At 32.7% G+C, this 14,081-nt stretch overlaps 1 protein-coding gene across 1 annotated transcript; it reads left to right on the top strand.

Moving 5' to 3' along the window:
• The first annotated feature begins 2,013 nt into the window (after positions 1 to 2,013).
• Positions 2,014 to 12,190, top strand: LOC133879956 (probable inactive purple acid phosphatase 27). The gene is made up of 13 exons (XM_062318789.1): positions 2,014 to 2,336; positions 2,433 to 2,520; positions 8,591 to 8,860; positions 9,735 to 9,843; positions 9,937 to 10,054; positions 10,222 to 10,354; positions 10,453 to 10,640; positions 10,739 to 10,925; positions 11,017 to 11,084; positions 11,189 to 11,279; positions 11,385 to 11,573; positions 11,778 to 11,858; positions 11,940 to 12,190. The coding sequence occupies exons 1-13, from the start codon at positions 2,014 to 2,016 to the stop codon at positions 11,994 to 11,996; spliced, it is 1,902 nt and encodes a 633-aa protein (XP_062174773.1). The 3' UTR covers positions 11,997 to 12,190.
• Positions 12,191 to 14,081: the final 1,891 nt, after the last annotated feature.

Consider the following 14,081-nt stretch of genomic DNA (forward strand, 5'->3'; position numbering starts at 1 on the left):
CAACGAACAGGCTCACGACCGTTGATTTCTCATTCAGAAACCGATTAAGGTCTTCCACAACAATGATAGACTTGTTCATCATTTGTAACAAAATAAAATTCAGATTAGAATCACTTATAACCTTCGAAAGATGAATATCATAGACATCAAATGATAGGAAATTAGCCATGTCTGCATTCGAAGAGGAGGGGACAAGTTCGCCGAGCTGCAGGCGTGAATTGTGCCCAACGAAGATGCTGGAAAGAAGCAATATCGCAATATTTAAAAATAAAAAATAAAAAACAAATTTTTTTTTTTTGTTTTTAATTTTTTTAAAAAAAAAAATTTAAAATTTTTTTTTTTTTTTGAATTTTTAAAGTTTTTATTTTATTTTTTGAAATTTTGTTATTTTATTATTATTTTTTAATTGAGAAATGACACGGGGCAGGGGTATTATGGGGATATATTGCCAAAATGGACATTTTTCAAAGGTTTTGATAGTTTAGGAGGCCAGAGTATAAGCCTTGGTGGTTTGGGGGGTCAACCGGAGAAATGGTGATATATGGTAGTTTGGAGGGCTAAATTATATTTTTTCAAAAAAATATATATAAAAAAGGGGAATATTCTTCTCTTATAAATCATAGAGAATCAAGGATTCAAGATCTACTCTATGTATCACGTACATAAAATATAATAAATTTTAGATCTATCTAGTGGTGGCCCGAAAACCACCCTCAGACCCTGGAGGTGGCCATGCGGCCACCCCTGACCACCGGGGAGTGGCCGTGCGGCAACCCCCGGTGCCTGGGGGCGGCTGCGCAGCCCCAAGGGGGTGGTGGCAGCCACCCCCAAATCCTCTACTGTTTTTTTCATTTTTTTTTTTATAAAAAAAATAATATTTTAAGTTTTTAAATTAATAATTAAATAAAATAATATTATTTTAAGATGATGCGGCGAAAATGTTGATGTAGCACTAACGGTGGTTAGAAAAGTGGATGCAAAAATGACAGAAGGATCTATTTCAAATTCGTGAAAAAGTTAAGTACCGAATACTTACTTTCAAAAAGTGAGGGATCGAATTCAAAAAGTACTCCGACTCAGGAATTTATTAGATATTTATCCTTTAACATACTACCTAAAATCGATCTTATTTTTATAATGCATACTGCCCTAATCGATTTTAGGCCATCTAATTAAGTTTAGCTAAATTAAAAATAATAAAAATCATCATTTCAAATGTACCTAATTAATGGTCAAACTTGTGTGCATTCAATCTTTTAATAGAGACCTATTAATAAGTTTTAGTCTTTTATTTTAACTCCTAACATAATAACTTTCAGATTTATCTAACAAACCTAACATAAATTAAAGAAGTTCACCTAAATTTTGTGCCAAAAGTACGTAACTCGTGAAATACGATGGAGTAAATAAAATAAAACAAATTAAGTTTAGGTGATATCTAGGTTATGATTAGAATCTGTCCGCTTAGTAGTACAGAAATATCCCTACAAGGCTACAGGTCTTAGGGTAGGAAGCATTTATCTCAAAAGTAAGACTCGTGAGTCATGACACATGATGCAGTAGGATCATAGTTATTAAAAGATGCATCTTCATATATACACCATGCATATCATCATAAAGAAAAAGAAAAACAGATGGGGTATAATTATCCTCATGAACTATAGATCGAACATCTCTCTCTCTCTCTCTCTCTCTCTCTCTCTCTATATATATATATATATATAGTCAAACTAGAAAACAAGCTTAAGAGAAAAATCCGTCTTATAATTAAGCTCGTGGTGTTAGAACTTCAAAAAACCAAAGCGCATGCACCACGTAAAGCCCTCCCATATCTAAATAAGCTCCATATTTATAGGATCCACTCAAAGTGACAGATTCAAAACAAAAAAGTAAAAACTCAAGAAAACAAAAACAAAATATATAAAAGGGAACCCAAGAATATATCATACACTTCTTGTCTACCTTCAGAATTTAATCCTCTGTTTTTTTTTTTCCTCCTTTCGTTCTTGTCTAATGGAGTGCTCCTCCACTTCTTGGGTTTTCAAATTTTTCTTTTTCTTACTCATTATCCCTCTTGGTTCTTCTTCTTCTTCTTTGTTGCAATCTTTGACGATCAATTCTACAGCAATGCACCGAAATCACACTGTGATATCGGAGTTTCGGATACTGAATAGAAAAGTCTTTTCCGACTGTCCAAATCTGAACCCTTTTCTTCACATTAGTGTCAGTCCCCATTCCAACATTTCAGACGAAGAATACGTCGATGTTACCGTTAGTGGGGTTTTGTTTCCTTCCAAGCTTGATTGGGTTGCCATGGTTTCACCAGCTCATTCTGAGTAAGAAGTGTTCTATATATATGTCATTTTGATGTGTTTATATATGATCGATGTTTGTGTTTATCTCCCGGTTCCCTTTTTTTCTTACAAATGCAGTGTTTCGAGTTGTTTATTGAACTTCGGTCTTTATGCTGAGACCGGTGATCTTACCAAACTTCCTTTGCTCTGCCATTATCCTGTTAAGGTAAGCCAATGACTAAATTCTTTTACTTTAATTGTGTATCTACAACATCTTCTAGAATTCCTAAAGTATTGGACAACAGATCGGGATCGACTCCAATTGCAGTCAATTGAGAGAGAGAGGCCTAGCTAGATGGAGCTCACCTGTCCGAGCCCCATCTATATATCGATCGTAATCCACTTTTATGCATGGATCGGGTATCTTGCAATTCGGGCAAAGAATTGTAGTCGATCTCGATTTATTGGATGACATAGCTAGATTTATTAATAGAAGTAAATGTTTATACGAAAAATTTCAAATCATTTAATTTGAAAAGAAAAAAAAAATTTATGTGGTAGAATAATTTAAGAATTTTGATCCCCATTTATATAAAGAATAATGTTACAAACAATACTTTTAATGTATCATTGATTCATTATCTTAATTATTATGCTAATCTGACATTGCTAATTTAAATTTTCTATTTTATAGTACAAATTGATTCAAAAATAAATTGATAATATATACCACATTATTATGATAAAATGGTACTTTCTCTTATGTCAATGTAATTTAGCCAGAACTGCTAGAGCGTACGTAGCGACTACATGTAGTCTATTGAGATTGTAATGACAGGATGGAGTAGATGTCGTACGCCAACATGAAAATATACGAAGAATTTTAGCTGAAGCCTGTTGATTAGGCTGTTAAGATTAATCGAAAAAAAAAACCCATTATATATTGATTAGGTGGGAAATTTTGGACATGGCATTTGAAATTAATTGAGAGGAGTTGTTGAGTGATTGAGGTCTCGATTTGCAATTTCTTAGAATTGCAGTAGCCAGAAATTCTAATAATCTAAATCGTTCATTCAAAATAAACGATATGTATTAAACCACATCGTTAATAAAATAATGAAATTTTTTAAAAAATAAAACCTCAAAAGAAGCTAATAGTTGGCCATGAAGAATATGATAGAATAAGTCGACCGTCCCAAGGGATGACCAACAACTCCCGAATTTTTGAAGGAGTTGATCAACCATCCCCTATGATGTAACTGATGTAATTGGGTAGGTTGACCACCCTAAGGAGGTGCCCGACCATCCTAAGAGATGGTCTAGCCAACCATTAGTTACTTTTGATTTTTTATTATTTTATTGATAATGTTGCTCAATCCAAGCGGTTCATTTTGAATAAACAGCTTGGAATGTTGGAATTGCTGGCCATTACAATTCCAAAGAATTACAGAACCTCAATCCGACATAGAGTCCTTAAATTGAAAGGCACATAGATTTTTCTTTCTCTGTTTCTTTTTCTTTTTTTTTTTTTTCAAAAATTTAGGATTTTCACCGTATAATACCAATTACATTATGTGAAGGCTTTGGTTATGTTACGGTGCGTTTGACATTGCGATTTTAAACCAAATTGTAAAAAATAAATCGTTTGGAATTGTATTTTTTTTAAAAATTGCAATTTAAAAAAACAGAAATTTGCGATTTTAAATCACAAGCAAGATGATGTTTGTTGAAAATGCATAATTTTAAAAATTAAATTGCGATTTTATCAAATGCTTAACTGCATTTTTAAAAATTACGTTTTTTAATCGCACATTTTAAAATCGCTATTTTTAAATTATATTTATGAAAATTGCAAACCCAAACAGATCAATAGTCTTTTTCGTTAACTCTATACCCAACAAATTAGGGTGGCTAAAAACCTTGCGGCCTTTCCCAATATATATCAAAGTCAATAGGCTTTAGCTACTACAATTGAATGGATGAATGAAAAGTTCATGTCATTCTTGTAGCCTCCCAACGGACCTTCCCTTTAATTAGGGGACAAAGGATGTGAATCATGTGTGATGTCTTTAATTAGTCTAACAAAATTTGTTCTACATTGATCAGTGTCCTGTATACTAACTTAATTAGTTAATACAGTTGTTCAGATATACTATATAAAGGCTTGAAATTGTTACAAAGTAGACTTTGTCAAAGCAAATATGATCAGGGAATCAGGGATGTTGAAAATTCTTGTCCAAACTGATTTACCAAACAAACTTTCACATGTGGCCTATTTTCAAAATCCTAAAAATAAAATAAAAAACAGATCATTTTTTTTAAAATCTAAAAATTAAAATTAAAAAATGTGGTGTGGTGCCCTCGCGATACCAGCCAGTTCTGAAAGCCTTATGGTGGCCACTAGTCAAATTTGGCGACTTGGCGGCCATCACCAAGCCAGCGCCAGAACACCACCACGATGCTCAAGTACTTTTGCCTTTTTTTAAATTCTTTTCAAAACTCAAAACGGAAAACACTTATTAAAATTTAACGAACAGGCTATATATATATACGTACTATTCAAATATTTATACCAACGCTTCTCTAGAGCACCCCAAACTAGGGGCCTGTTTGTTTGCTGTTTTGAAAACAGTTTTTCTATTTCCAAAACAACAAAACACGTTTTTGTACTGTTGATATGCATTTAGCAAATTGTTTTAAAAACCAAAACAAGTGAAAACAAAAACAACAAAAAACAAAAATCTTGAAACAACTCCTTATACATGTTTCATAAAACAGTTTTAGGTGTTTCCATTAAGTCTTATTTGTTTTTCTTCCCCCTTGGAGAAAAATATTATACACATAATTATATATTATATACAACATATAATAGACATCAAACCAACAATATTAGAGATTTATGCTAAATTTTTTTATTAATGTTTTGATAATGAGAATCCAATTTTCTTCTTGCATTTTTTTTTTTTTTTTTTTTGGTTCTAAACTTTAGAGTTTATGTTTAAATTCATTTAAATGTTTATGGGGATTTTTTTCGTTCATGTGATTTACTTGGATTTTCAAGCAATTTTTGGAAGTATTTTTTTTGCTTTTGAAAGCAAAGAATGCAAAAATTTATTTGATTGTTGTACATAAAAGCAAGAAGAACCTTTCAAAGCACCAAAGAGATAATTAAGCATTAAACCTGATATAAAATGATTTATTTGATAGCATTAAATGTAGACTAAAATTTTTTATTTTTTATTTTTTGTAAATTGTAATGCTTTGATAATCAAAATTCAGGTTTCCAATTCTTGCTACTTTTTTTATTCTTTTTTATTTGTATTATTATTATTATTATTATTATTATTATTATTATTATTATTATTATTATTATTGAGATTGCTTATTTATTCTTTTGTAAGTTTTAAAACTCTATCTAGCCGTACTTTTAGAACATAAATTTTCTTTTATAGATTTTACACTAAAAATTGTTTTTGTAAGTTTATTATTTTATGTTCTAATTTATATATAATTTTTTATTTCTGTTCTCGGAGTAGTTTCTTTTAAAATTTGAAATTAAATTATAGTGAAGAATCCCGCTCATAGCGCGGGTTTTGAGCTATTAAATTAGAATAATGTACGTTACACAGACTCTTACTTCTCCACACCCTTAAGTGGTTTTTAAAATCACCATTGGATTAAAATCCAATAAAGATCTATTTCATAGCCAATGACGGTTTTAATAGTCACCTAAAAGTGTGAAGAAGTAAAAACGTGAGTAACATTACTCATTAAATTATGACTTCTACCATTATATATATATACACACAAAAGAACAGGGATAAGAATGGAGTATATAACATCACTCGTATAAGAATATTCTTCTCGCTCTATTCTCCATAAATATTGGAATCATAGGCACATTATTTTCCATCCATAAATTCTGCATTATCATTCTCATAAACCATTTCAAACTAAATTCGAACAATATTCCAAATTAAGAATCATAACCTTGTCTCTTGCAGTTCTCTCATGGAGCCTAGCAATTCCTGTTGGGTTTTCAGAGTACTGTTCATCATTTTAGTCACATTCTTTCCTAGTTCTTCTCCTTCTTTGTCATCGCCGTTGCACCCTTCACATATCGACTCCATGGCCATGCACAGAAACCACACTGCAATCTCAAATTTTCGGCTATTAAATCGAAGAAAATTGCTGGAGTGCCCCTTTAACGTCATAAGCCCTTCTCCCAAAATTAAAGTTAGTCGGAAATCCAACCTTGCAGATGAAGAATATCTCAGGGTTACCGTTATCGGAGTTTTGCATCCTTCAGAGGGTGACTGGGTTGGCATGATTTCACCTTCTCATACTAAGTAAGAGATTTATTTAATTTAAAAAAGAAAGAAACCTTCTTTTTTTTTTCTTTTTTTTTTTTAAACCTCCATTGTTTTGTTCTCTTTTCATAAACATGCAGTGTAGAAAGTTGTCCACTCAATGAGATTCTTTATTTACAAACTGGAGATTTTGGCCAACTTCCTTTACTCTGCCATTATCCCGTCAAGGTAAACACAATAGTAATTTAAATTCAACCAAATTAATGCATGATATCTTAATTTGTTTGTTAAAAATGATTAGTTTAAACCAAAAATATAATATATTTTCAGTTTATTCTAATATGTTAGACACCTACTCAACCACTTTGATTCTCTGAATGGCCCTTAGGGCTACAATATTGTGTCTCAATAACTTATTTGTCTACAATACAAATGTTCTTATTTAATTATAGGGTATAGAGTACAAATACAAGTATAGTGATCAAATCTCTATAATTTGGTTATAATTTCAATATTTTATTACAATTATCTCGTAAATAGAAAATATTTCAGTATCAACCAAATATATATGAAATATACAAAAAAAATTACATATTTTTCATATATTCTAAGATAAATAAATGAAGCAGCATCAACAGCATGCCTTATCTATACAACTATATACCATGTAGATTACCCTCAACTTTGGTGTGATTCTCCGGCTAAGGCTGTACGTAATTTATCAGTAATGGTGTTTATTTACTTATATTTGGATCATTTTGAGAAGTTTATGAATTGGACTTTCCTCCAAATTCTAAAAATTTAAAATTGTTGAAATTGTCACGCTAGCATCGTCAGATAGTTATAAGATAAAAATATGATTATTAACATTAATTAAGCTTTTTAGAATGATAGGCAAATATGACAATTTAATAATAGGGAAAATTACATATACCCCCTTCAAACTACCACTTAATTGTCAATGTGCCTCTCAAACTATCAATTGTGTCAATGTCATTCTCTAAACTACCAAACAATATCAATGTCTCCCCATTGACAAAAATACCTTTCATAAAATTAAAAAAAAAAATCTTAAAATTATATATAAAAACAATTTTTTTTTTTTTTTAAAAAAAAATGGCGTGTAGAAGCATGGGAAAACAAAAACTAGATAAGATGCCCACATTTATAACGTAACTAACAAAGTCACGTACGTCAAGAAGCCATGGCTTAATTAGGCATCGTTCCTTCCCTTCCAAGGTTTATTCCTTGTGTCCACCGCCCACCGGCGAAGGCATTTCTAGAGTTTATTTCTTTTTTAGGATGATCGTATATTCTCTTGAATACCTATTTTGCCATACAACAAAGTTGTTGGCGCATTATATATAGTTTTTATTATAAATTTCGTGTATAAACTAACGTAATAGACTAATAGTCCACACGGGCTCATAAAAAATATTATTTCTTATAAATAATTAAATTTTATTGCTTAGTATTTTTACTTATATTGTGCCACGTGACACTGACCAATCATATAAATTGACATGTGAGTTTACGTACTTAATTGTGTGCATCATCAAGTGTATCCTACTTTTATTAACTTTAAATTTTAGAATCATTCTTTAATTTATAGCAGAAAACGAAATTTAGGTGCAGAGAGGAAGAGTCGTTTGTAATTATTAAAGTATTAGTTAATTGTTTAAAATTTGTATTTCTCATCCCCTTAATTTTTTAAATAAGTAACGATTTAATATGATATCAAAATAGAGTTTCTGATCATAAGAATCCTGACTCTACATTTTACAACCCAATGTGATAATTCTAGTTCTTACGTACATACGTGAGATGAATTTACCCTTTTCTATCCATTTAAGATTTTGAGAAACGTAAATCGTGATGATTAGATGAACCCATCTAAACACAATTTGATACATATAATCTTAATAAATGTATATAAATTGAATCCTAATAAATACATATATTCATTTTTGCATATAAAAATTGCAGGCAATGTATATGAGTAATGATCCAGGCTATCTGAGTTGCATGAAGAAGCATCGGAAGAAAAATAGGAAGGGTAAAGGTGCAATAGCGACCACTTGTAGAGGCACGTTAACATTTCATGTCATTAACATCAGAACTGACATCGAATTCGTTCTCTTTGGCGGCGGATTTGAGGCGCCCTGCTTTTTCGCAAGGTCACGCCGCATCAATTTTGCCAATCCGAACAAGCCTTTATATGGACATATCTCTAGTATAGATTCAACTGGAACCTCGGTGAGTCACCGTCTCTTTTCTTTTTTATTTATTTATTTTTTCAAGTACTATATTTTTATTGTCAACTGATTGAGATTGCATTAGTAAAAGAAAAGGTAATACATATATAAAGTGATTTGGATCTCTAGCAATTTATTGTCCGGATTGTTATACGAGATATTCATTATAGGACGACTCACCTGTCCAAATCTGTCCAAACAGATGGACGGACTACCGAAAAGGCTAAGATTACTAGCTTGTATGTGCATGTGGGTTTTATGGAAACTCTTTCATATTTGCTACCTGAATTGCTACCAAATCGGATATCAAAATTGATGTTGGGGTGCCAGTGCAGCACCCCAACGTCCCGTACGAACATTATAGTGTAAGATAAAATTGAACATTTGAAAATGGGTCAAATAAATGGTCTGGTTTAATAGTCTCTTGGCTCGCAGTCCAAGAAAAAGATTGTAAGGTTTTCTTTTTATTTATTTTTATGAGTGTATAGTGCTTGCCAACTTTTTCTGTTAAAGTAGCTAGCCGAATGTTGGTATATTTTCATCTAAATTTACATCTCGACTAGTCAAAATAAATAATTTAATTTTGACTAGACAGGTGTGAATGCTCTTAATTGGCTTAAGATCGAGTAATAATCTTGCAATGAGTCCATACATATATATATATATCCTGATATTGATAATGAGGCTTGCCAACTTGAGTTTGAGCCATAAGAAACAGCTTCTTTAACAAAATTAACAAATTGTCAAACCCTAATCCAAGCAAAGGTGTATCTGTTGCTGCTGCTGATATTATAATTAAGCACCTTGGGGCTGGTTTAACCCATAATTAAGAAACCATGTGAAGCATTATTCTAATTTGATGATTTGTGGTGCAGATGAGATTAACATGGGTTAGTGGAGATATGGAGCCTCAACAAGTACAATATGGAGATAGAAAAACACTGACATCTGAAGTTACCACATTTACACAAGATAATATGTGTAGTGAGTTCCTCAGCATACTTTTGAACATCTTATACCCTTGTCCTTCCTTTTATCTTTTACTCAGATTTTGCCCGTATGTTCTGAATTTGACAGATTCAACTAATTTACCAAGTCCAGCGAAGGATTTTGGGTGGCATGACCCAGGATACATTCATTCTGCAGTAATGACAGGACTTAAACCTTCAAGCAACTTCTCCTACAAATATGGAAGGTTTTAGCTACTTTCTTTACGCCAACTACTCATAATTTCCGAAAATAAAATGTTATTCTTACTTCAAAATTACTCGATCACAACTTATTTTAACTTATCGTAAAAACTTAAGCCGATAGAAAAGAGTAAATTTAACTATCTAATTAATATTCTAACACGTAATGCAGTGACTTAGCTGGTTGGAGTGAACAAATCCAATTTCGAACTCCGCCTGCTGGAGGATCAGATGAGCTAAAGTTCTTAGCATTTGGTGATATGGGAAAGGCTCCTCGTGATGCTTCTGCCGAACACTACATTCAGGTAGGATAGGATGCATTTGTTTTTGCAAATATATAGTAAGACCCGAAATTTTGCTTTCACAAACCTATTGACCCTATTTTTTATTTTGTGATTCCTAGCCAGGGTCCCTCTCAGTGATTGAAGCCATTGCTGATGAAGTAGATTCCAACAAGATAGATTCAATCTTCCACATTGGAGATATAAGCTATGCCACTGGCTTTTTAGTTGAATGGGATTTTTTCCTTCACCAAATAAGCCCGGTAGCATCACGTGTTTCTTACATGACTGCAATTGGAAACCATGAAAGGTAGCCTTCTCATCTGCATATATACTTGAATTAAGTATTGTTTTTTTAGTCATTCTTGACATTCAAGTGGGATTTTCTGCAAATGTTTTCTTTTTCAGGGATTACATAGAGTCAGGATCAGTATATATAACTCCTGATTCTGGAGGAGAATGTGGAGTTCCTTATGAAACTTACTTTCCCATGCCAACCTCAGCAAAGGATAAGCCATGGTATTCCATAGAACAAGGAAGTGTCCACTTCACAGTGATTTCGACTGAGCATGATTGGTCACAAAAATCTAAGCAGGTTAGAATAATTAAACGCCTTATGTCCTTCATGTTTATCTCCTTATACAATCTGATATCACTTTCTTTTAAATATATGCAAATCTTTTCAGTATGAGTGGATGAAAAATGACATGGCTTCTATCGATCGATCAAAAACTCCTTGGTTAGTTTTCACGGGGTAAGTGAATCTTACATATTTTAACACTGTTTTTCAAATTAATTGAATGTGTAAATACCATTAAATTAACTATTTCTGGTCTTGTAACCATCTTTAAATTCCAGGCATAGACCCATGTATTCTTCCTCAAAAGGATTGTTCAGCGTGGATGCAAGATTTGCTGAGGAAGTAGAACCATTACTCTTGGAAAGCAAAGTAAGTTCTTTTGGCCTAAGTAGCCACCCTTTCTTCAGTATGAAATGTACTCTTCCGTTGCTTGACTTGGTTAGAAATTGGCTCTTTTTGGTTGCTATTTACCAGGTTGATCTGGTTCTCTTTGGCCATGTTCATAATTATGAGAGGTTCTGCTCGGTTTATCGAAAAGAATGCAAGGCCTTGCCTAGAAAAGATAGACATGGGATAGATGTATATGATCAAAGAAATTATAGTGCCCCAGTGCATGCAGTTATTGGTATGGCTGGCTTTTCCTTGGACAAGTTCCCAAATCATGTAAGTAGATCTCAGACTACCTATCTCTTCATATATATTATGAACACATATATGCAGTGGCGGAACTAAAATTTCTCAATAGAAGACCAAAGAATGAACGAGGGGCCAAGCTGAATGAGGGGGAATACCCACGCCCCGTGGTTCCCTCCTCGCGCATGTATGCACAGGTCTAATAAGGAAACTTGGTCTTGTCCATTGGAACAGGTGCAAAGCTGGAGTCTATCAAGGATTTCTCAGTTTGGTTATCTGAAAGGGCATGCAACAAAGAAAAGATTCAAGTTAGAGGTCAGTATGCATGCACTTCTAGCTGCAATATTCTACTCTTATACATTTAAGCTGTCTCACTCATTTCTTTCACTTTGACAGTTTGTAAATTCAAGTACAAAGAAAGTTGAAGACAGCTTCCGCATCATTAAATCTTAAGGTTCCTCATGAAAGCTTCTTGTCAGAGAGAGAGAGAGAGAGAGAGAAAAAGAGAGAGGGAGTACATGCCCCCTTCTGCAAAGTATCATTGAAGGATTTCATTTGTACAATTACTTCTTTTCAATGAATTGAAATGAGTAAGCAGTACCTCAACTCTTTGATTACATTGTGAGATTCAATAGAAGGGCTACTTCTTTTCAATTATTGAGAAAGCAAAATCTCAATAATTAAGAACACTTATGTAACAGCCTGCTCTAAGAGATATGATATTGTCCGTTTTATTCCAAAAGACTTCATACCATTTAGAGAGAGTATGCTATAAACACATCCCCTTCCCGCACCCAAGCAATGTGGGATGCCACAGCTTGACATTTTAACTTGTGTCATGTCTGCACAGGCACAAGATACCAATGAAAGGCTCAACAAAGTATTCAAACTCCAATTTTTACCACTGTTTAGGTCCCAACAAGAAGTTGGGATTTCTTTTGTCTTTATAAGAATTTAGGTAATTAATTAAAAACAGCATGAATGGAATTGAACAATTCTACAATGGCTGAATCCATATATTCTGTCTAGCTTATTCTTCAATAATCCTAAAAATGAATTGCTTTTGCCTCTCCTTAATTAGACATTCCACTAATACTTTCCCAACTTCCAAGCCCCTTTCAATTTCTTATTTCCCACTTTGTACGAAATTAAATTAGAAAACAGAGGAATGATGTTTTGCTTACATCTCCCAAATCTTGCTTGCCTTTTTCCCATTCTAATTTCTTCTTCTTCTTATGAATAATAATTTCACTAAAGAATGTGAAATAAAATCCAAGTCCTCACTAATGCTCCGTTTGTTTGGGAAGAAAATATTTTCTATATTTTTCGGTGTTTGGTGCAACCGAAAATGATAGTCAACGGAAATCATTTTTTGTTTAACCATAAAAGCCTCTTTAATTTTTAGAAAAACAATTTACGGTTTTAAAAACCGTAAATCGTTTTCTAGATTTAAACTTTTCCTTTTTGCATACACGTTTGTGGAAATCCGCCACCGCCGGGCATTGAAGTTTGTTGGTAGATCGAATCTATTGCCAAAAGTCCACAAATTTTGGTATTTGATTGCCAAAATCCGGTGGCACTAGCTGGATTCTGGGGACCATCGCTGGAATCTGGCAACCTAAATTCCTAAAAAAAAACAGGTCGGAAATCAGCCGGTACCGAAATCTGGCTACGTCCGGCCACTGTCGCCGGATTTCGGTTGACCAGATTCTGCCTAAATTGGCCAGAATTTAGGGAGAGACTTTGGTGGTGGTGCTCAAATGAAAAATAAAAATAAAATTGTTATTCTTCTTATCAAATAATATAATATAATTTATTCTTTTTTTCTATAATGGAAAATCTTTCCCAGGCAGGGCACCTCATCTATTATAAACACTTCTACTTCCACTTAATGGTTATGGGCAGAGGATTTGACGGTGAGAGTGGTTAAAAATACTTTTATAATGGATGTCAAAATTTTGTTGTGTCTTTTATTGTTTTTTTTTTAAAAAAAATAAAAATATTAACAAACAACCAAAACATTAAACATTCTTAAAAATACAAAACCACTTTGAACTTTTTTATCATATCAAAACATTTTTTTCAAATTAAAAACAAAAGGCATCCCTAAAACACATTAGCTGAACATGGTTTGATAATATCTACGTACAAATATGATGGCTGAATTGGTTCGAAAATGTCATCCTTAATTCAGATGGTTAAACAAAGATAATCATGACATCAATGTCCAAAATGAAGTGAACAAGATCGGTTGGTTTAGGAACATGTCTTTCCCGACCATTTCATTGAAGAATGTGAAATAAATTTCTAGTTTTGACCAATATACAAAACACTGATTAATATCAAAAGCTTTTTTTACAATACATACACAAATTGACAATCTTATTTACCTTGCATAATATGAAGGTTCACTATAACCAATGAATTGCAGATTGCTTTTGCATTCATAAGAAACAAGCATTATGACCTATCAATCTTTGTTTAGTATGAGGGAGTTAATAAAACTCAGCTGCCCCAACCTAAGGGAGGTATATTTGT

The sequence above is a fragment of the Alnus glutinosa genome, chromosome 10, assembly GCF_958979055.1.
Source record: "Alnus glutinosa chromosome 10, dhAlnGlut1.1, whole genome shotgun sequence".
Lineage (NCBI taxonomy): Eukaryota > Viridiplantae > Streptophyta > Magnoliopsida > Fagales > Betulaceae > Alnus > Alnus glutinosa.